Here is a 24456-nt window from a genome sequence, read left to right as displayed (position 1 = left end):
TCACACAGTTTAATGGCCACAGCTGAGTTTCAGGTAAGGAGGATGGACATTTAAAGGTCAGCTAGTTCTACCCACTCACTTTCTGGTGACGCCCGAGAGTGGTGACATGCCGCCTGCTGATAGGGCACATTCAAGGACTAACAGCACTGCAGTCTGTGTATGTGACAATAAGGACCAGTTACATCTGCAGTTACAACAGTTCAGACGCTAGAGGGCAGCGCAGTCAGATCAGGCAGTTCTTTCAGGTAAGCAGGGCTGATGTTTCAGGACCAGATAGTTGTACTCATTAATCACGGCACCTCAGAGCGAACTTCAATGGACTCCACACAAGTGGCAGCAGGGACCCCGTAAGCCTCAAGCAGTTTAGACACTAGAGGGCAGTGTGGTATGTCTGAACTCTGTTATGGATGCCAACACTAGAGGGCGATGTATTCAAGAGTCCCCTCATTTCACGGTATGGGGTCCAGGTGTGTGTGCACCTTGTGATGGACGAGCACTCTGACTGCTTGTTGTTCCTGCCTTGCACCCTATGGTTGCAGAGATAGGCTCCAGCTTCCTTGAGACCCTGTCCTGTATAAGCAGGTGAGCAAGATGGAAGGATGGGAAGGGATGGCTATTTTAGGTAAGCAAGATGGAAGTTTCGAGGTCAGGTAGTTTGATTCACTAATGTTGGAGCTCAGCTGTGTGTTGATTAGCACATGCGAGTAAGAATGTCACTGCACTCTGGACACAGGACAATAAGGACCCTCTGACAAAGTGGGCTGTTTCACTAGTGCCCCCTAGTGCTGATCTCCATCCTTCTCCTCTCTAAAACGTATGTGGGGTCATCCTGCCATCATTCACCACTCACTCCTTTGACAAGCTCTTGCCAGGGTCCGCCTTTTGGCTTGAGGTGTCCCCGGGGTGCCAAGTAATTGTGAGGGTACCCCATGCCCCTCTACCAGTGGCATCAACCCAGCCTAACTTTTCAGCTCTTCGTCTCCGGCTGCACACCTTTGATGCTGATATGTTTGGTTACCCTGGTAACAGCAGGCTGGCAGCACCCTCCTGTTTCACAGCTGATTTGCCCCCCCAGCACAACTGTAAACCAGCCCGTGTCACACGTCACCCAGCCTGTGATGGTGGGAAAGCTTCCATGGGATTCTGAGTAAGTGCAGGATGGTGACATGTGACTGTGCCCCCCCCCCCAACCCTCCGAGTGGTAGCAGCGCAGCATCTTTAATTAGCCGCCAGTCATTTTGGTGTCTAAAATGGTGAGAAATGCAAACTCTGCGTCCTGCCAGCCAGATCTGTCACTCTTCATTTTATATAGCGCCTTACACGACGAGCGTCATCGCGTGGACCCTCAAATGTACTCTCTGGCTCATTTTACCTGCTGCTCCAGGACTTGAACCGGCAACTCTGTTAGCTCTATTTTCAAAATCTCAAGTGGTCTGTGAAAGGCGCTTTATATCAGGCAGGCCCATTAGCAGGCAATGGATATTGGAGGAGGATAACAAGCGGCCACTAGGGGGCAGTTGTGTACAGTTTGGGACTTGCAGGCACACACTGAGGGGAGCACAGAGGACTAAGACCAGGAGGCCCACCTTGATTCACTCTTGGGGGTCCCCTGTGTGCCTCATGGCATCTGAGGGAAGCGTCTGCTAAAGTGGTCTCTTGTGTAATCACCGGGGCCGCTGACTTGATGGGCCTGGACGCTTGAACTCCATGCTGGGACAACTACAAAAAAGCAAAGAGGGACCTTCACAAACTGACCTTACTGACTGATTGTCCCATTCTTGGACCCTCCATCCACCCATTCCTACCCCCCAATTGGGAGTGTTGATGTAAAACACAAGTAATTGAAATATCAAGACACTGCATCTCCAATAGTCTCGTGGAACAAGGAGAGCGCCCCCTGGTGTCAGGACTGTTAAGTACAGCAACACACATCAAAATAAAACACCTTTATTGCTCACGAGGGAGGGAGGAGTAAAGGGAGAAGCCAAAGCTCTGCCATTGACTGAGGTGAGCCTCACACACTCCCCTCTGCCCCTCTACAGTATGTGCCATCTGTTTGTCTCCTGACTCCCCGGCTTGCCAAGGGTGAGATGCCATCAGGTGCAGAAGCAGCAGTAACAGAGCAGGCCACCGATTCCCCCCCAGGGTGTCACTAGCTGTGCGATCACAAACAGGAGGGAGCACCTCCCCCTACAGTCTGGCTTGCATCACAGTGACAGCCACTGAGAACGTCCCCCTATTGTGCCAGCTAATTGGCGCTGACTTCAGAGGATCACCGCCGTGCTGAGGAGTAGCCAGCGTGGTGGACTTGGGCATCCAATAAATTAAAAAAGGGAACAGTGAGCCGTCGTCTTCCGTGGAGAGAAACTCCTGCCAAAGTTTGTTTGCGTGTTGAAGAAGGCGCCAGGCGGGCATGCTGGATAGACATTTCATGTCGCCACGGGCGAAGTCGGCTGCCAGCAGGGTAAGTGCTGCAAGGGGCCATGTGCTGGCTGGGCTCTGCAGCTCTGGCTTTCCTTCTAAAGAGAGTGTGGTGGGCATGAGGCACAGGTTTGGGGGGCCACAGGGACTTCCTGAGCTGCCCACTGTTAAAGTTTACCTCAGGGATGTGAGTGGCGGAGTGAAGCAGGCTGAGAGACAGAAGGCTGCAGGTTCCAATCCCACCGCTGCCTCCACGTGTCTCCATTTGTATTAATCAGAGATATCAAAGCACGAAGTGCTAATAAAGGGACGTCCGATCGTGACATGTGGCTTAGTTAGCGTGTGGACTTTGTTCATCCTGCATGGTCCTCCAGAAGACCACTGTGGCGTTCATTTACAAAATCATTTATAAAATCAAACATGCAACGCAATATTATAATAAAAGAGCTTGAGAATTGCAGTCTTCATGGAAGGCGCTATATAGAGGAAAGATTGATTGCCTCATGTGGGGATGGGGTGGGTAGCATCGAAAATATAAAATAAAAGTGGAAGAGTTTGGGTGGCAGTTATCAAGAAAGGCGCTATATTTATAAAATCAATAATGTGTTGCACAATCCAAGGGTCTGAGGTTGTATTACTCGTGAAAGGTGTTGCATAAAATAAAGATTTATTAAGTTGCATAGCTTGGATGGTTGTGAATTGTGGTCCCCATGCAAGGCGCTATAAAAACAAATACTGTATTTTATAAGTGACTAGCAGAATACCCACGCTTGGCAGCAGAGAAGTAAAAAGAAAAGGAAACATTTTAATAATTACGTAACATGATTGACAATGTAATTGTTTTGTCATTGACATGAGTGTTGCTGGCATATACTGTATATATATATATATATATATATAATAATAATAATACATATATATATATATATATATATATATATATATATATATATATATACTAGCAAAGTACATAGTAGTGCAAGTACTGCCTTAAAATTTTTATTAAGAAGAAAAGTAGACCTTTTTAAACTGAGGGACAATATACCAATAATTATTTGTTAAGGATCTCTTTGTACACCACGTTGTGAGTTCTGCCCTCCGGTTGTAACATGACCACGCTGTGCGCTGAGCTTACTCTGAGCATGTAACGTACAGTTGGCCATGTGAACAGTAATCTTGTCTCAAATCTCACAGCTTGGATTGCTGCTGTCATAATCGGTTTGAGTTTCATGGTTTGTTTCAATTACGACAGCATTTGCAGAACAAGCATTGTAAGCACACAACCGGTTTCATTGATAACTTCACATCCAGCTTTTGAGAGTTTAAACATTCATAAACGTCAAAGTGTCCCCTACTGAAATCGTCACATGTCAATCTAAGATGTTTAAGAGGCATTGGCGATTCTCCAAAGGTGTCAAATATTTGGCCATTTCGGTACACTTGAAAGCGACAACCGAACAATTCAGCGGCAGCCATCAACTCACATGCAGATCCATAGGTGAAGGCCTTAAGCATTTCACTCTTCTAGTGCTCCTGTGTAGTCTAATTATCTCCTGTACGTCATCAGTCCACACCTTGAACCTGTCCAGTCATTCAATACATAAGACACAATGGATATCAAAAGTGAGCCTGATATGGCTGTGCAATATGTAACACAGAGAATGGAAAAGGTAGGCGCCATCTCCGAGCATGGAAACCACTCGGTAAGTGACAGTTCTTTGATCGATGGTGATCACCTCGATAGACATGTTAATGGGGGTACAGTTGGAATGATAAAGGAAATGGGGACCTGAACAATGTAAAGTAAGTCTAAAATATCTACACAATAACTATAATCGTAATAAACGAACAATAAAACCGCAGAGAAGCCGTGGATTAAATAAAAAGGCTGCGGTTATCAGTAAGGTGACGTGAATCCCGTGGCAAAGCATGGAAGGGAATGAAGAGACTGGAGTGACAGACAGCCTTATATAGGCAGGCAGCCAACAACGTGGGAGGTGTTGGGATGGGGGACCCAACGCCGCCTCACACGGTGACCGAGCTGCAGGCTATGGACGATATATATGCGTAAGTAGGATTCAGTTAGCGTTGGGAACCCGCACCAAATTTCTTGAAGATGGGCCCATAAGTAACAAAGACTGTTGAAAAGTTCAATATGGCGGCCGACAGTGGCGTCATACCACTGAAATAAGTACGTACATCGGTTTTGGTTAGCGCAGGGAAGCCGCCTACCAAATTTCGTGAAGATGGGGCCGTAAATAAGAAAGTTCAACATGGCGGACGTTGTCGACCGTTACGCGTTGAATTTAGAAATGAAACCTGCTTAACGTTTGTAAGTAAGCTGTAAGGAACGAGCTGCCAAATTTCAGCCTTCTACCTACACGGGAAGTTGGAGAATTAGTGACGTTTGGAAAGTTCAATATGGCAGCCAACAGTGGCGTCATACCACTGAAATAAGTACATACATCGGTTTCGGTTAGCGCAGGGAAGCCGCCTACCAAATTTGTTCTCCAGGCAGCACATAAAGTCTCTAGTAAGAGGGTTATTTACATTGTCCATATGAATATTGAAGTCACCCAGCAAAATAATATTAGGGGATATATATATATATACTCAGCCAAAAAGAAATGTCCTCTGACTTTCAACTGTTTTACTTTCAGTAAACTTAATGTGTAAATATTTGTATGAACACTAAAAGAGTCAACACCATAAGACATAAACTAAAAATGTTTCACAATGTGTCCCTGAATGAAGGAAGGGAGGCTCCAAATCCAAAGTACCAGTCAGTATGTATCTGGTGTGGCCACCAGCTGCTTGAAGTACTGCAGTGCATCTCCTCCTCATGGACTGGACCAGATTTGTCAGTTCTTGCTGTGAGATGTTACCCCACTCTTCCACCAAGGCACCTGCAAGTTCCTGGACATTTCTGGGGGGAATGGCCCTAGCCCTCACCCTGCGATCCAACAGGTCCCAGGCGTGCTCAATGGGATTGAGATCCGGGCTCTTCCACTGCGAGGATGATCAGCTGTCCTTCCTGTCTCCTGTAGCGCTGTCTTAGGCGTCTCACAGTGCGGACATGGCCACATCAGCAGTCCTCATGCCTCCCTGCAGCATGCCTAATGCACGTTCACGCAGATGAGCAGGGACCCTGGGCATCTTTCACAGTCGGTAGACAAGTCTCTTTAGTGTCCTGCGTTTTTAGAACTGTGACCTTAAATGTCTACTTTCTGTAAGCTGTTAAGGTCTTAACGACCATTCCACAGGTGCATGTTAATTCATTGATTAGGGTTAATTGAACATGCATGGAAAACATTGTTTAAACCTTTACAATGAAGATCTGTAAAGTTATTTGGATTTTAAAACATTATTGTTGAAATACACAGTCCTGAAAAGGGACGTTTCTTTTTATATATATACTAGCAAACTACATAGTAGTGCAAGTACTGCATTAAAATTTTTATTAAGAAAGAAAGAAAAGAACATTAAACCTTTTAAACTGAGGGAAAATATGCCAATAATTATTTGTTAAGGATCTCTTTGTATACCATGTTGTCAGTTCGGCCCTCCGGTTGTAATATGATCAAACTGTGCTGAGCTGACTCTTGAGCATGTAACGTACAGTCGGCCATGTGAACAGTAATCTTGTTTCAAATCTCACAGCTTGGATTGCTGCTGTAATAATCGGTTTGAGTTTCATGGTTTGTTTCAATGACGACAGTATTTGTAGGACTTGTGTTGAAGTGACATTGTCTGTCAAGCGTTGTAAGCACACAACCGGTTTCAGCGATAAAATCACATCCAGCTTTTGAGAGTTTAAACATTCATAAACATCAAAGTGTCCACTACTGAAATCGTCACCTGTCAATCTAAGATGTTTAAGAGGCATTGGCGGTTGTCCAAAGGTGTAAAATATTTGGCCATTTCGGTACACTTGAAAGCGACAACTGAACAATTCAGCGGCAGCCATCAACTCACATGCAGATCCATAGGTGAAGGGCTTAAGCATTTCACTCTTCTAGTGCTCCTGTGTAGTCTAATTATCTCCTGTACGTCATCAGTCCACACCTTGAACCTGTCCAGTCATTCAATACATAAGACACAATGTTCCTCCGGGTATCAAGAGTGAGCCTGATATGGCTGTGCAATATGTAACACAGAGAATGGAAAAGGTAGGTGGCATCTCCGGGCATGGAAACCACTCGGTAAGTGACAGTTCTTTGATCGATGGTGATCATCTCGATAGACATGGTAATGGGGTTACGGTTGGAATGATAAAGGAAATGGGTACCTGAACAATGTAAAGTAAGTCTAAAATACCTACACAATAACTATAATCGTAATAAACGAACAATAAAACAGCGGAGAAGCCGTGGATTAAATAAAAAGGCTGTAGTTATCAGCAGGGAGACGTGAATCCGTGGCAAAGCATGGAAGGGAATGTAGAGACGGAGCGACGGACGGCCTTATATAGGCAGGCAGCCAACAGCGTGGGAGGCGTTGGGATGGGGACCACGCCGCCTCACACGGTGACCGAGCTGCAGGCTATGGCGTATATATATACGTAAGTAGGATTCAGTTAGCGTTGGGAACCCGCGTACCAAATTTCTTGAAGATGGGCCCATAAGTAACAAAGACTGTTGAAAAGTTCAATATGGCGGCCGACAGTGGCATCATGCCACTGAAATAAGCGCAGGAAGCCGCCTACCAAATTTCGTGAAGATGGGGCCATAAATAAGAAAGTTCAACATGGCATTGTCGACCGTTATGACCGTTACGTGTAGAATTTCGAAATGAAACTGTCCAACTTTTGTAAGTAAGCTGTAAGGAATCAGCTGCCAAATTTCAGCCTTCTACCTACACAGGAAGTTGGAGAATTAGTGATGAGTGAGTCAGTCAGTCAGTGAGTCAGTCAGTGAGGGCGTTGCCTTTTATTAGTATAGACTAGCCGCCCCCCGTGGCTCCGCCCATGTGGAAGTGAAACGGGACAGTGAGGAGGGTCCCGCCCAGTTCCCTACTCCTGACGTCATGTTTCCTCCTCCCCTCGGCCGTGGCCTCTGTCTCGGATTAGCACGAATATATCGCTGCCGCGATCGAACTCTGATTCTTAGAGCGATGAGAGAAGTTTCAAAATCAACGGGAATGTTCAAGCAAATTCTAGAAAAAAACAAATTTATATCCGTGAAGCAGTCCTCTCGTTCAAGCAGTCCTCTCGTTCGCGATCGTAGCAGATGTAAAATACGCCCCAGGCTGGTGCGTGAGTGAGGAAGGCCACGCCCCCTCCCTTCGCCCCTCCCCTCGGCACGCGGCGTCTCTCTCGAATTCGCAATAATACCGCAAGCAAACTCTGATTAGCGGACAGACAGACAGACAGACAGACGTTGGGTTTATATATAGAGAGAGAGATGGAGATAACAGACCAGCTAATAACGGTGCTCTACCAAGAAAGCCAGCTTGTGAATAATGAAGGGCGCCCCCCCGTTAAAAATGTAAGCAGTGCAGGACAGACGATGAGCCTGAGGTGGTGTTTAACATGACAGGCGCTATATAAAAGAAAATCTGATTACATCACACAACTTAGTTACACTGTGGATGTTGTTCATCCTGAGAGGTCCTCTAAGAGACAAGATTGTGCCATTTAATGTTAATTTTCAAAATCAAACACACAATTCAATGCAGTGACAGTGCAGTCAAATAAAAGGGGGGCTTTGTGAAAGGCGCTATATGAAAAAGATTGAGAGACTTGAAAAATGTACAGAAAGGAAAGCTGGGATGGTGTTCATCATGAAAGGAACTCTAAATGAAAAAGAACACGAACAGCTGAAGGCCATCACGTCCTTCTAACGTGTAGAAAATAATGAGATGCTGAAACAGACAAGGAGTGGGGGGGTGCAGAGGCTAACATACAGTTAAAAGGCTCTTTAAAGCAACGTTTGAATGCTAATATACTGTGAAGAGTTTGGATGTCTGAAGTGCCGTTCATCTTGAAATCTATAAAGTAAAGAGAAGTCCCGCTGGGGAGCTTTGATGGCAGCTTGTGTGTTTCGCTTCTCATTCAGGGCGCTATATAAATAAAAGTGTGCTGCGTCAGTGAAGAGCACGGAGATGAGAGTCCAGATCTTAGTTGTGCTTTACCAAGAAAGAGTGCAGTTCCTCATGCCAGGGGCTTTGTGGATGTTCACCATGGGAGGTGCCGTCGACCTGCTTGAGCTGGGGTTCATCGTGCAAGGCGCTATATAAAATACAATTTGATTACATCTTGCAGCAGAGTTCGCTTTTGGATGTTGCTCATCCTGAAAGGTGCTTGAGAAGACCAAAGAGTGTTGAAACCTCAAAAGACGCCATTTAAAATAATGATAGTGCTTGGGAAGTGTGGTCCTTGTGGAAGACACTACATAGAAGAAAGGTCCACGGCCACGCGCTCTACACGGCACGTTTGACACCAGTCATCAAATGGTGAATACACCCGGGATGATCGGCCTTTAACACTAGGTGTGTGTAAAGCTTCTTTACGAAGAAAGGCGCTATATAGACAACAGATGAGGATGGGCAGAGACTTCTACCTTTATTAAAGTCAGCCTGTGTTAATAACATTAGGAGGCAAACTGGAAAAGTCAAATCCCACCGCTGACTCCCTGATCCCGAATATGAGACTCAGGGTCACTCTATGGCACCTTGCACTAATGAAGCAGTTTGATGCCACGGATCAGCCAGCGTTTTCATCCCACCGTTCATTGTGTGACTCGGCAGTCAGGGGCCGCCGACAGCTCTGCACTAACAAAGGGCTGCGCTCTCTCATTAATACTTCAGGAGCGAGGAGTGACAGCTCGGCCCGCCAGCTGCTCGTCTCCTTTGTGCTTCAGAAGATAATTGAATTTTAAAAAAATGCCCACCCCCCAGGCATGGAAATGCCAGGCAAGGCGAGGTTACCGTTTGTTCAGGGTGACCTTTGTGCTGGCCTGTGGGATGGCTGACTCACACACTGTGCAGGTGAGCAAGGGCACTGCCCAGAACAGAGCGAGGCCTCTGTGGCACAGGGAGCACCACAATGACAGAAGGGGACAAAGGGCTGCCAATACCTGTGTGGGACTGTGGGGGGTAAGATGAGTATGTGTGCCAAGTGGCCCCAGAAGGGCATCAGACAGGGGGCCAGCAAATGGTGGTAAGCATCCAATGTTCACTCAGAGCACTAGGGGGCGCCACTGTAGCAATGTTTGGGGCTCAAGTGTAAAATGCTGTTGTGTCCCACTGAGTTGACACACTTAGGGTGGCACAGTGCAGCAAAAGCAAGGATCACATTTCATATAGTGCCTTTCCAGATATTCAGGACAGGTACAGTCAAGTTATTATTATTTTATATTTTTATATTATTATATTTCTATAGGGCGGCACGGTGGCGCAGTGGAAGTGTTGCTGCCTCGCAGTTAGGAGACCCATCTGTGTTCGCTTCTCGGGTCCTCCCTGCGTGGAGTTTGCATGTTCTCTCCCCGTGTCTGTTATGATATCTTAAATAGATTTCAAGATATCTTGAAATGATATGCTGTACATTTTGAAATATCTGAAATGCATTTTAAGATATCTTGAAATAGATTCCTGTGCATTTTGAGATATCGCAAATATATTTCGAGATATCTTAAAATAACTTCCTGTGTATTTCAAGATATCTCAAATTCATTTTGAAATATCTCGAAATCACTTCCTGTAACATTTCCTATTCTTTCAATGGGACTTCCTGTCTATTTCGAGATATTTCAAAATGTATTTGTGATATCTTAAAATGTGCAGGAAGTTGTGTTGAGATATCTTAAAATGATTGGGAAGTTATTTTAGGATATCTCAAAAATAATTAAGATATCTCAAAAACATTTAAGATAACTTAAAATTCACTGTTGTTTGAGATATCTAAAATACATTTTAGATATCTCAAATTAATTTCATATTATCTTAAAATGGGTCTCTGCTCCATTTCAGATATCTAACAATGTATTTCAAGATATTGGCGATCCTAAATTGTCCCAAGTGGGTGCTTGGTGTGTGCCCTGCGGCGGGCTGGCACCCTGCCTGGGGTTTGTTTCCTGCCTTGCACCCCGTGTTGGCTGCAATTGGCTCCAGCAGACCCCCGTGATCCTGTAGTTAGGATATAGTGGGTTGGATAATGGATGGATATATTTCCATATTTAGAGTATGCTGGTGGTCTCAGGTCCAGCTCCATGATATTATATAGCGCCTGTTTCAAGGCATTGTATAGAGATCCTACATCAATTCCCAAATTTATAGAGATGGGTCACTGTGATCCAAATGAAGTGGCATGTGCAGGGTCTCTTAATGAATCCGAGGTCAGTTTGTGTGGCTATATAGCGCCTTTGTGTAATAAATTCCATTCAAAGTACAGTGAAGACAGAGCAGTCGTGTGCATACAGTCGGACAACTGCCATGTGAGATGACGTGCCCAATGCCAGGCAGTGAATCAGTGGTGGCACTAAACCAGCAGCTTGGTGGCTTTATATAGCGCCTGTCAGTAACAGAGATCATTCAAAGGTGCTGTAAATGTTGGCTCAGTACCATTGCGTCCACATGTATACAGTTAGCTGAATGGCAGGTGAAATGACACAAAGTGGATGACACCTGTTGGCTCGCACTGCCAAGGTCGTGATTTTATATAGCGCCTTTCCACATCAGGACGGTGAGCTCTTTTTGAAGGTGCTATACAGACAGCACTGTGGGGTCCGTATTTCTATACTTAGGTGACATGCAGGTGAACTGACACACTTGGGAGTCACTGGGAATGCTGCCATGGCATATAGCACCTTTCTATATCATCCCAAGATGCTGCTACAGGTACAACACAATTTATTTCATATTTACACTTGTGAAGTGCTGGCTGATTAAATCACAAATGGGGGCTCTCAGGTGGGACCTCATGATGTTATATAGTGCCTTGCCAAAGAGCACATCACACAAACACGACAACTGCTCCCATATTTCTAAACGTATATCACTGTCATGTGAAGATTAACGTGAAGAATCAGGTGTGGCACTGAACTGGCAACGGTGTCATTTTATATACAGTATAGCGCCTTTGTATCCCAAGATGCCATACAGAAACAGGCACAACGTCCAGATCTCTATCGCTGTCAGGTGAAATGACACACTCAGAGTCACACATGGCATCAGTGGTGAGGCAGAACTGACAGCCTTTATATAGCGCCTTTAAATGAACAACATTTATGTAAAGGTACAATTGTGTCCCTCTTTCTACAGATGGGTCACTGGCAGGTAACTGGACACACTCCAGAGACTCATGTGGCCAGGGTTAGTGCCTTTGCATGCTGGTGTCATGAAGGTGCCATACAGTCAGTACTGTGGTGTCCATCTTTCAATGCCTGGGTCACTGGCAGGTGACTTCACACACTTGGGGTCACAAAGTCTATCAGTCATCAAATCACTCTGACAATGATGTGATTTCATATAGCGCCTTTCCACATTATCTCAGGATGCTTTAACAGGTATAGCACAATTATTTTCATATTTATACATTTAATTCAAATTCAATCACTTATTCACAGTCACAAAAGGGGATCTCAGCTCAAACGTCTTGATTTTATATATAGTGCCTCCCCATATCATGTAGCTCATATTTTTTTAAGTTTGAAGTCATGTAAGATGATACCAGTAGTGCACAGCCACGCCCGGAGTCGGTGTTGGGAAGCTGACTTCTAGCTTTGTCTTTATAATATAGCGCCTTTACACCATTTCAGGGCATTATAAGGAAAGAGCAGATTGTCAGATTTCTGACAAGTGAGATACAATACAATACGATTTATTTGTTGTGTAGCTCAAAATCACACAAGAAGTGCCGCAATGGGCTTTAACAGGCCTGCCACTTGACGGCCCCCCAGCCTTGACTCTCTAAGAAGACAAGGAAACCCCCCCTCAAAAAAAAACAAAATGGAAGAAACCTTAGAAAGGCAGAGAGACCCCCGCCCTGGCAGGCTGGGCATGCAGTGCGTGTCAAACAAAAGGGGGTCAATACAATACAATACAATACAATACAATACACAGAACAGGACACAAGTAATCCTCAATACAATAATATAATATAATAGTAATATTACAAGTACAGAGCAGAGTTTAACAGTAGATGATATCACATGATACGGATATTTGGGTTTGTTCAGAGAGTCCTGGAGACCTCGGCCATCAAGCCGCCTCCCCCTATTGGCCATTCCACAACTGACTCAGCACTTGGCCAGCCAATCCGATGAAAGGACCCCTCTACCCGATGATTCCGGCGATCCTCCATCGAGATGACTTTACCTTAGGCAGGTGGGCCGTGGCACCAAGTACTAGGCAGGTGGGCCGTGGCACCAAGTGCCACATTTGAGCACAGAGAAGAGAAACAGAACAGGTGAGGGTTGGTAACAAATTCATATTACTTTTATATGCCGAGTTGTTCTTCCCGGTGTGGGCCAGGCATCGTGGCCGACTGGCAGTGCCCGGATTTTTCTTGGAGGACGGAAGCTTTCATGCACTCAGTCAACAGCTAAGACCAGCCCTGCTTATCTGCGTCTCCAGCAGAAAACTTGATGTTGTAATAATAATAATAATAATAATAATAGCAATAATAAAGTTCAGCAGTGGCCGCCCGCGACTTCCTTTAACAAAACCGCCATTTGGGACAAATCCAAAGTGACCTCAGAATGCCAATACAAGCAGGCAGGACATGGACGGCACAGTGGCATTTTAAAGGCCGGCCTCAATCAGATTTGTTAAGAATCCATTTTACTTTTCTTCAAAGTGACTAGCGAGTCCATCCATTTAAAAGGCGCTATATAAATAAAGTGCATCCTCATCCAGCACTACAGTTATTTCCAAATGGTTTTATGTGGCTCATCCGGTGTGTGTGTGTGTGTTTGTGTGTGGCAAACAGCAGGCTGGCACCACGTCCAGGGCTGGCATCATTAGAGGGGTCTTTGAGGGCTTTATCCCCTAAAGTCAGACTTCCAGCTCCTGAGGTGTGAGATCCCAGCCTGTCTGTGTTGTGACATGCATGGACGACCGCATTAAAATCTATTGGGGACCACCACTGAATGACCACCCCACCCCACTATTCCGTCTAACATACTTGGAGGAAGAGCAGCTTCATTAGAGGAAGATCAGCCCCTCATAAGTGCTAAACCTACAGACCACCATGTGAGACCTGTTATTGGGGGCCCACACTGTTTGATCCAAACGTCCAGCCAGTTGAAGTGACTCAGACGAGCTCTTCATGTGACCTCACGTGCCAGAAAATGTGCCACAGAAATAAGTGTTGTTGACTCAGTGTTTCACAGAGGGTCCTGAGCAAGTGGAAGGGGGCATGGGTGGTACATGGACTAAATTTAAACTGATATCTCTAGGCACTTTTATCAACGGGCGAGGGTCAGCTAAGCGAGTCGGTAGCAGCCGTCCCACTCACTACCTTACACCACTAGGGGGCCACACCACCCCTCTGTATCCTGCGGTATGACAGCAGTAATTGAAGTCTTAGACTCTTTAATGAATGTAGTGCCTTTCCAGAAAGTGCAAACGTTTAATCAGTTTTGGTACAGCGCCCTGTTTAATGTTCTACAAATCAAGCCCAGGCATACAGGTAGTTGGTGGTGGGAGTCAAGCCCCTCACCCTGCAGTGTGCTGTCCTAAGCCTGAGCCACTAGGGGGCTGCACTGCCTCCAAACAATACATTAGATAGACAAAGGGATGTAAAGTGCGTATGCCCAGCGAAAGACTGGCACCCCTTCAAGGGTTTGTTCCAGCATTACACCCAGCACTGCTAGGACAGAATTTGGCACTGGGGTGACCCTGTAATAGAAAAAGAAGATTCATAAAATGGATGAAGCAGTCTAACGTGGCATACGTAACCCCTACATGTCCATCCATGTTGTGTTTGGGGGGTCCAGATACTACCCTGGGAGCAGCAGCCATGCCTGGCACAGCTAGCGAGGTGTTGTGAATGAAGAACTTTCTGAATTTATTATCAGCTCTATGAATGTTTTTAGTGCTCATTCCTGCATAACTTCATTTTTTGAGAGATGTGTGTGTTTGTGTTGGTCCAGATGGCCTACCTGTGGAAGCATGGAGGAGTTTAGGAGAGATGGCAGGGAAATTTTTAATGGAAAGTGAGAGAATGATGAGGAGTGGAGAAGAAGTGGACTGGTAGGCCGATATTTAAGAATAAGGGGGACATGCAGGACTGTAGTAACTATAGGAGGATAAAGCTGATGAGCCACAGCATGAAGTTATGGGAGAGAGTAGTGGAAGATCAGAAGTGAGGTGAGGATTAGTGGGCAGCAGGATGGTTTCATGCCAAGAAAGAGCACCACAGATGAGATGTTTGCTCTGAGGATGTTGATGGAGAAGTTTAGAGAAGGTCAGAAGGAGTTGCATTGTCTTTGTGGACCTGAGAAAACAAATGACAGGGTGACTGAGAGGAGCTGAGGTATTGAATGAGGAAGTCGGGAGTGGCAGAGAAGTACATAAGAGTAGTACAGGATATGAACGAGGGGAGTGTGACCGTGGTGAGGTCTGCGGTAGGAGTGATGGAGGTGAGATTACATCAGGGATCGGCTCTGAGGACTTTCTTATTTGCAATGGTGATGGACAGGCTGACAGACGAGATTAGACAGGAGTCCCCGTGGACTGTGATGTCTGCTGATGACATTGTGATCTGTAGTGAGAGTAGGGAGCAGGTTGAGGAGACCCTGGAGAGGTGGAGATATGAGGAGGAGCACAGAGGAATGAAGGTCAGTAGGACCACCAAGACAGAATACATGTGTGTGAATGAGAGGGAGGTCAGTGGAATGGTGAGGATGAGGGAGTAGAGTTGGTGAAGGTGGAGGAGGTGAAATACTTGGGATCAACAGTACAGAGTAATGGGGATTGTGGAAGAGAAGTGAAGAAGAGAGTGCAGGCAGAGTGGAGTGGGTGGAGAAGAGTGTCAGGAGTGATTTGTGACAGACGGGTATCAGCAAGAGTGACAGTGAAGGTCTACAGGACGGTAGTGAGACCAGCTGTGTTATATGGGCTGGAGACGGTGGCACAGGAGACAGAGCTGGAAGTGGCAGAGTTAAAGATGTGAAGATCTGCATTGGGTGTGACGAGGATGAAAAGGATTAGAAATGAGGACATTAGAGGGTCAGCTCAGGTTGGTCAGTCAAAGCCAGAGAGGCGAGATGGCGTTGGTGTGGACATGTGCAGAGGAGAAATGCTGAGTATATTGGGAGAAGGATGTTAAGGATGGAGCTGCCAGGCAAGAGGAGATGAGGAAGGCTTAAGAGGAAGTTTATGGATGTGGTGAGAGAGGACATGCAGGTGATGGGGGTGACAGAACAAGATGAGGAGGACAGGAAGAAATGGAAGAAGATGATCTGCTGTGGCAAGCAGCTGAAAGAAGAAGAAATGTGTGTGTGTGTGTGTGTGTGTTCGGCCTCCAATGGACTGCCACTCTGTCCAGGGTGTGGTTGGCAGAGCAACACAGCCGAAACTGAAGGGGTACCAACCCGATATCCCCATTTTAACGAGCAAACAAAAATTAAAATAAGCAAAAGGATGCCTTTGCCTTCCCACTAACACCACCCAACTCCACTCGCCCGGGTTCAGGGGCAACCCTTATGCCACGCTATCCCCCAGGTCTGCAAGCCGACCCAATTCCTGAGTTCATATCCAAGTCTTACCAGCTGCCATGCCTCTGTGCCAGTTTGCTTTAGATGCCAGGAGGCTCATATAAAGTGCTCCCCCATCTATGCTGCTTTTTATAGCCAGCTTCTCCAGGTACTCCCACCCCCTTTGGACAGGTGTTGGCCACCTTAGGACCCTGTCCCTCTCAGGTCCAAGCCCAGGGGTGCTACATTATGATGCTATGCCAGCCTGTCACAGGTCCACCCTTACTCAGTCATATTCGACCAATTTAGACTCACTGATTAACTTGTGATGCACCCGATTGAAAAGTGGGTGTTTGAGGAGGGGCACCTACCTGCCCACAAGGACAATAATTAAACTGAGGTCCCCAGAATAGAGAACAGTAGTACCAATCACTGTGTTACCTGAAATCCATCCATCCCATCTACTCAGTGATCCCACTGTCAGGGTCACAGGGAGCCTGCAGCCCATCCCAGCACCACAGCATCACTGGGACGCCAGTTCATTTCTGAAATAAACCCTCAAATTGGACCAGTTGAGTGTGGCCAATTCTTCTTAAGGACATGTCACATTAGATGACTTTTCCCTGTGAATCTTTTCAGTCATATCCTTCACTTACATAATCTTAGCAAATCAAAACAGTCGTGTAGTCCGACATCCCCAGCAACTCGTTCTAACTAATCCAGGAGTCACTCCAGCAAAATCAGTCCTAGAGGTGAGATGACCGAGGAGGTGACAACCAATGAGCGCTCACCTGGAATGAAGTGATGAGAGATAAAGAACACGGGGTGCTTTGGACCTTACAAATAGAACAACGTTTTATCTGCTCGATGTCTCATGTTTTATGTACCACAATAGAATGAGAAAACAAATAAAGGGCAGTGACAGCGGCTGAACTCGCTGCACCTGTAAAGCCTTCATACACCACCTGCTCCATCAGACCATCAGAAACAAAGGGCAAGCAATGACTGTGCTGGAGCGTCGTCACACAGCCACCAAACCTGACATGCCGAGTGATCTTGCAGTCATATAGATTGGCACAGTCCAGTGATGAGATCAGCACTGTGGTCGTCAAGTCTGACATACCCTACAACTAGAAGTCACATAATGTGACATCAGCAATAAGTTCACAAGTATTAGAAATGGCAGGACTGGACAAATAAAGAACACATTTCATATTGGCAATATTGTGAGCTGGACCAGCTTTAGGCCAAGGCAGAGTAGGCACCAGTCTAAGGGCACCATGACTTGGGGATGGGTACCAGGACTCATCCAAGATACACTCTGCTATTAAATCAATTGTCACATCACACATAAAATATGTCTGTGAATGTACTCCAGTCTTTAAAGGAAAAATCTTACATTTTATGAATATATAGGAACGCACTTGGAGCTCCAAGGGGGACGTTGAAGCTTCTCTGTCGGTTGTCAGTATAGCGTGTCATGCGACACAAGTATGTATCTGAATGTGCTCTGATTCTGCACTCTTTGAACTCGTGTATATATATATATATATATATATATATATATATATATATATATATATATATATATATATATATATATATATATTCATAGGGCAGTCTGATTATTTGGAGGATTTTATATATATATATATAAACGAAAGCATTCTTATCTCAAAGGGGAAACATCAACCCACCATTGCCAAGGGGCGCCACATACCCTTGAGCGGGTCCTGGTTGTGAGGCATTAGTTTAAACCTTTGAGCCAAATATAATTCGCTCATTAATTCATTTTCCGACCTACTTATTCAAAAGTAAAGTCGGGCTGAGGCACAAATCAAGAGAAATGCCAGGCCGATTTAGAGACACCGATTAACGTTAACTTGCCCAGAGCGCTCGCAGAAAGCGGAGCGGACACAGAGATAGACTGCAAAATCCACTCAGGCACGTTTGAACCCGGGGCTTCACCACATCCCTATAGTCCAGTTTAGAAAAGCTCCAGTCGCCGGTATTAAAATAAGGTTAATTGTACCGGTGCAAAAAAACAAAACAAAACCAGATACAGTAAAGAGTCCATGCTGGTTAAACTCACGCCTAAAATGACAAACTCGTACATCAAACGGCGAGGACTGGCGGATCAAAGCGGCGCAGCACCGCCCAGCTGCGAACATCGCCGTACTCCGGGGACCGGGATCGGGGTCGCGGTGACAGCGTCATGTGCCCACCGACCGAGCGCGCCTGCCGACGACACCGCCTGCCCCGCCCCCTCACATCGCCTCACGCGGACTTCCCGCCAGCGACAGGGGGGCTGCGGGTTTGAGCGTCCCCTCCTGTACCAAGTGCGCGAACCGGCCGAGCTGTCTGGGGAGTGGACGGCGGAGGAATGAAAGGAAGGAAGTCGGCGAAGGCTTTGCTGCTGAAGAGGATGGAGCGCCTAGACGAGAACGCGGCGGCGGGATCGCGCACAAGGCGATTGACAGGCAGTGCCGGGCGCAGCGGCTGCTCTCACTAACCGAGCTGTGTGGCTAATGAAGGCCACCTGGATCAGGCTTCTGAAACGAGCCAAAGGAGGACGATTGAAGAGTTCGGACATTTGTGTAAGCGCCCCGCTTTTCGGTTTTGTCTCGGCGCGTGTGTGCGTTGTGTTTTCGCCGGGCTAGGGTGGTGGAGGTGTGTGCCGAGCTCCCGTCGTCTTCACCTGGGATGCGCCTGTGTGTCCCGATTAGCAGTCCTGCGCCAGCGCGCCCGCTCCTTTCACTTGTAGCCTTCAAACTCGTGGACAAAAACGCCGCAGCGCACCTGCTTACACGTCCGCTAATCCGCGCCGCAGTTCACCTGTCACCAGCGCATTAGCTAAGCGACCGCAGCGCACCTGTCTAATTAGGTAGAGAACATCGCGCAGAAGAGAGAGAAAGCCATCTTGAGACATCTTCATGGCAGCCGGCGCTCATCTCCGTAAACCTCCACCGTGACGAGGGGCAGAAAGTGTCGGATTATACATGTGGAACTCGCGGGGTGGATAGAAGGGGTGCTCGGGTTGTGCCCGCTGGATTCGATTCCCTTCCCCGTCCATGAGGGGCGCTCTGGAGTTTGGATTCAGGTTGCCGTGCTGTTGGGTTTCTAAATTGAGATCGGGTGGGCTGTGATGGACTGGCGTCCCGTCCGGTTCTGACAGAAACGGATGGGAGGACACGAGTGGTGAGCGCGATCGTTAAACCAGCAGGTACAAGAGAGCGGACGTTCGTTTACCACTCTCGGTGTTCAGTCATTTTTTAAATGTACATTTTTAATGACTCTTCTGACTGGCTGTCTCTCTGAAGTGCGTACTTGCTTTAATTTGCCTTACTAATGAATGCACACTTAGAGACTTTTTTAATAAGATGATTTAAAAATAGCCGTAGAATAACACTTTGGGTTTAACTTCGCACTTTTATCCTCACTATGCATTAATCAGCCCTCAGCAGGACAAAAGTGTGCCATTCGAGTCTATTACTTCATCATCGAGTTGGGCTTCTTTCAAGGTGGCATCGCTGCCAATCGATTAACACTGAAAGTCCGCTTCTTGTTCTGGTCAGTCTTATCGATGTTTCAAAGAAGTTCAGCGGCCAAAAGGAATGTAGAAAAATGAGGGTTGTCCCCATACGAGACGACCACAGCTCCACTCAGTCATTGAAGCGTCCATTTCAAGTGACACCAATTGTTAAATTGTGACTGCATACATCATTCTGGAGCTTTTGTGTGGAGTGTGGCCTCACGCCGTCTTTGCTTATTGGTCAATCGAATATACTTTACCAGCAAGACAAAGTTTCACTTGCGTTTCTGGGTGTGTGAGGAAAACTGGCGTGTCCAGAGTGATCCATGGGGTGGCAAGGCGAATGGTGGGGTTTGAGCAAAAAGAGGCATCGTCCTCATCTGTCACAAAAAAAAAAATCTTTGAACATGTCATGTAGCACACTTTGTTGGTTGTCCTCTTAACCCTAACTGCTAATTTACACCTAAAGCGGCACGTTGGCGCCCAGCCAGTTCACTCCGACACCTTCCTCTATTAAATCTCAACTAGCAGGAATAAAAATAGCAGCCTCCGTAGCTGTCAGACAGTCTTTATGGTTAATTTGGCTACATTTGTAGATCATTTTTAAGTGCATTACCGGCAATTTCATTTCATGTGTAGCTAGTAGTGCCGTTTTTTGGCATGAAAAGTGTGCTGGGGACAGGGAGAGAAATGCTGTCGGAAGGGGTGGGGCACAGCCAGATGGGGCGGAGCCTGGAAGAGACGCTCCCTTAAGGAAGAAGGGGCGGAGCCACCTAAAGAAGCTTTGCCAAAGTGTGTGTGCGGGTTCGCGTGTGAGTGACACTGACAGGGAAAGACGTGATTGGTGATTTAAAGGACAAAACGTTCTAAGGCCTGCTCCTTTGTTTAAAGGTACTGCATTGGTCGTGTTGTGGAGGTGTTGGATAAAGAAGTCCAAATTGTGACCTCAATGAGTTAGCCTTAGTGGCAGACCTTTAATGAATCTGCAGTCACCACAGGTTGTCTGGCGAGAACAGTTAAAAGAGTGAAAATGTTGATTGTAAATTTTATTGAAAATTCAGTTCCAAGTCACTCATAAATCAAGAAATCAATCAGTTACGTATATATAAGAGGCTGGTTACATAGAAAGATTATTAATATGAGTTGAATGAAGTAAGAGACCAATGGTGATGATTTATCTGACAGCATGCGTGTGTGATTTCCTTTAATAAAATGGAAAGAAAAAAAGCATTTAACTGTAACTAAAATAAAAATGCAATTATGGATTACAAAGCACTAATATAGTGAACAATATGATAAATTAGTATATGAATGTGATATTACTTGATACTTACAGATAACAGTCTGAAGAGGGCGCTGTCACTAAACGTTACTGATGGAGTTCACTCAACATGATGAAATCCACGACTTATAAACTACAATAATTAAGGATTTGAATTGCTGGTTAAAAGTAACAACTCTCTAAAAGTAAATAATGAAGTAAATATGAAACTGCCTAACATTTGAGATATATGATGTGAGCAAATGATGTGAAAAACGTGAAAAAAAAAATTCATGTTACTGGTGTCACATAATTCGCATGTCTGTTATCCAGTTATATGCTGCAAAACATAATAATTATATCCTTCCATTATCTAACCTGCTATATCCTAATTACAGGGTCACAGGGGTCTGCTGGAGCCAATCCCAGCCAACACAGGGCACAAGGCAGGAAACAAACCGTGGGCAGGGTGTCAGCCCACCTCAGGGCGTACACACACACACACACACACACACACACACACACACACCAAGCACACACTAGGGACAATTTAGAAATGCCAGTGCATCTAACCTGCATGTCTTTGGACTGTGGGAGGAAACCGGAGATATTTTAGTAATTATTTTTTTTAAGTTACTTCTGGAAAAATCAGTGTACATTGTAAAGTGAAAAATGCGTTTCCTTAATAGTGTACTTTTAAATTAAAGACCTGCGTCTCCCTCTCATTCATTGGTCAAGTTTCTTGTCTTCAATCCAAAAGAAAAGTTCAACACCTTAGCCATTAGGGGGCCACACTGAGCACTGAGGAGACACACTTGATGCTGCTCCTGAAGTCAATAGCTTGTAATTCAGCGCCTCAGCCACTAGGGGGCCACACATCCAGCTCCAGAGATTGTCGGTAGTTTATAATTTAATAATTATAATAACTTTATTTGCATAGCCCTTTTCAAGTTGGGCATTATAAAGTCCTTCACATGACTCACACAAAACAATCTCCAGCAAAGGAAATAAGCAGAAAACAATAATGAAATGACAAAAGCAGGAAAAATGGTTAAAAATAATAAATGATATCCACAAACAACATTAATCTAAACAACTAACAAGTCACCCAGCAACCAGATGAGAATTAAGAAGCGTGTATATTAGGAAATGCTATGCGGTAACACACACATGTTTTTAAATGAGACTTCAAAATTGCTACAGAGTCAGCTGATCTAAAGCTCCACCTTAAGCTCCACCTTAAGCTCCACCTTAAGCTGCTCCAAAGTCCCAGGGCCATCACACATTTCATGCCTTAGCCACTAGGGGGCAGACTGTGAATTAAGATGACACACTTGATGCTGCTCATGAAGTCAATAACTTGTAATTCTGTGCCTTAGCTACTAGGGGGCCACGCATCCAAGCAAGAAGACCCCCTAAAGTGTTAGTGGTTTTTAGTGGTTTATAATTTAATGCCATTAGGGGGCCCCACACTGTAAAGTGGGACGACCTGCTTGACGTTGCTCATTGAGTCAGATGTTCCCTGCTTGAGACGCTAGTGTAGGGTGAGGAGATGTGCATATTGGCTTGTAGGCTGATGTGGTCCTTACTGGAACGTGTGCAGGGACATTGACATTCTTACCAACGTGCGCTAATCAACATGTCACCACTCTCTGGCACCGTGACCAGTAACTATTACTGTCGTACCTCACAACATCTGCTATCCGCATTTAAAATAAATAAATTACCTTAAAGTCTGAATGACCTTTTGAATAAAATATTATTAGCTAGGTACAGCTGTATTTAATTTTGGGTGTTCATTACCATAAATCATGGATGACAGCCCGTTGTTGGCCTATAAGGCAGTAGGATGTGCATTTAAAAATTGCCAGTAGGTGAATAATGGTGTTTTATCCGCATGCTGGTGAATTGCTTGGGGTGCTGCTTACTATGGAAAGGCGCTATATAAAATATGAGTGAAGTGCTTTAGAGGCCTAGTGATTAAGGAGCTGAATGGAAGCCCACGAGGCCCCCATTTTAATCACTTCACTTTGTGATTACCTTGTTTGGGGGTTGAAGCCTTTGCTTACGGGAAAGGCTGCTAAAACACGGTGCATCGCAGATTCCATTTTCCCCAAACAAATTAATCAGGACGCATCCTGGCTGAGTCTGATCGCCTTCTCTGGCTTTTGTCTTTCATGTCTTATGCTGTCCCAGTAAATCGGCACCTTACACAGAGTCAAGTCAATGCTTTGTTATTTCTGCTGGATTTATGAATTGATGATTGCCAAGGCCGGTAATAAATAAACAGTCCGGGAAAAGGGTGCACACGTGGTGAGCAGTAATTACAAGGTGTCTGTTGTGCCAAAAAGAGCTGACTGGCAGGTCACAAGAGCAAAAAGGAAAAAAAATTTAAAAGGATTGGGAGATGAAAAGCAAATCCAAAAGCCATTAAATCGTTCCAACCAAAGTACCGACCCGACTTTCTGCTGTCGTTGAACGCTCCCCAAAGTCAGAAGCTTTAATTCATTTGAACTGAAAGAACGAACATCCACAATCTTGGACAACGTCTTGTACTGAGAGGGAGCTGGCAGTGAGGTGGCTTGGTAGAGGAGCAGTCAGGGGCAGAAAAGAGTCAAAACCGTAAGGTCTGCCATGGAGACAAAATGAGAAGCAAAAAAATCGAGATCCAAAAATTGCAGACAAGAGTCAAAACCTAAAAGGAAACTACGCAGAGAGAATAACAAATCAGAGAATCGAGCGACAAAAGGGATTTTAGATCCTGCAAACTTAGAATGTGAAACCTCTTCATGGGTGACATTTTAAACCTGTCACATCAACCTCTGAGAGCCGAGCACAAACAACACATCAGCTGCCCTAAGGATGGGAAGAAGGTTGTAATTCACCAAGATGGCAGCAAAAACAGTACAAAATAATTGATGACAACAAAATCAGTTTTTAAATCAAAAAGTCCATGGAGGATTCAGAATTTAGGGCTCAAGAAATCCCCCCCAACACAAGTGGACAACCCCATAAACTAAAAAAAATGAATAACAAATCCCTTCATGACGGTTGTCCACGGCGCTGACCTTTGAGTAGTCATGTTGATGATGTCACCACATGTGACTCTGAGGCCACGCCTCTTGTTTTGTAGTTACAATTCTGGGTTTTTTGCATTATGTAGAGTCAGAATGTATTATGTATTTATTTTGTGCATATTATTGGTTTTGAATTATGTTCAGATTTATTCACATTATGATTTGTGTATGTTGGTGCACCATTTTGTTCTTTGAAATTGCTGCCATTTTGTGTCTCTGTTGTCGTGGATGAGCTGGCCAGTTGCTGGGGATGTGCTCTCTAAGGCCACATACTGTGACACCACACATGTGCTGCTTTACAAGCTGGGAGTTCATTCAGGATTTCTCTGCCATGTCAAAAAAATGAGACAAAAAAAAAAATGTGCATAAAAACACAGAATATGAGATGTACGGTAACGTCAGGAGTGGAGCGTCAGGCCTCAAACTCCAAAAATCGGGAGGGCTCAGCCTCTTGAGTTTCTTGTATACTCAGATATGGGGATGGATATTTGAGGAGTAAATGACAAGACAAGGATTATATTATGGACA

At 45.4% G+C, this 24456-nt stretch overlaps 1 protein-coding gene across 4 annotated transcripts in view; it reads left to right on the top strand.

Moving 5' to 3' along the window:
* Positions 1-24456, top strand: part of LOC120530097 (voltage-dependent L-type calcium channel subunit beta-2-like) — a 250777-nt gene that overhangs the window by 121405 nt on the left and 104916 nt on the right. Inside the window, exon 1 of one of the 4 annotated variants that reach the window (XM_039754263.1) lies at positions 18316-18655. The exons of the other annotated variants lie outside the window; for them this stretch is intronic. Coding sequence (XP_039610197.1) covers positions 18587-18655 — 69 coding nt within the window. The 5' untranslated portion in view covers positions 18316-18586. Of the gene's footprint in view, positions 1-18315; positions 18656-24456 lie in introns of those variants that run through there. 4 annotated transcript variants of the gene reach the window in all.

Source organism: Polypterus senegalus, chromosome 5 (assembly GCF_016835505.1).
Source record: "Polypterus senegalus isolate Bchr_013 chromosome 5, ASM1683550v1, whole genome shotgun sequence".
Lineage (NCBI taxonomy): Eukaryota > Metazoa > Chordata > Cladistia > Polypteriformes > Polypteridae > Polypterus > Polypterus senegalus.
Note: the sequence above shows the minus strand (reverse complement) of the source record. Positions and strands in the feature narration are given on the sequence as shown.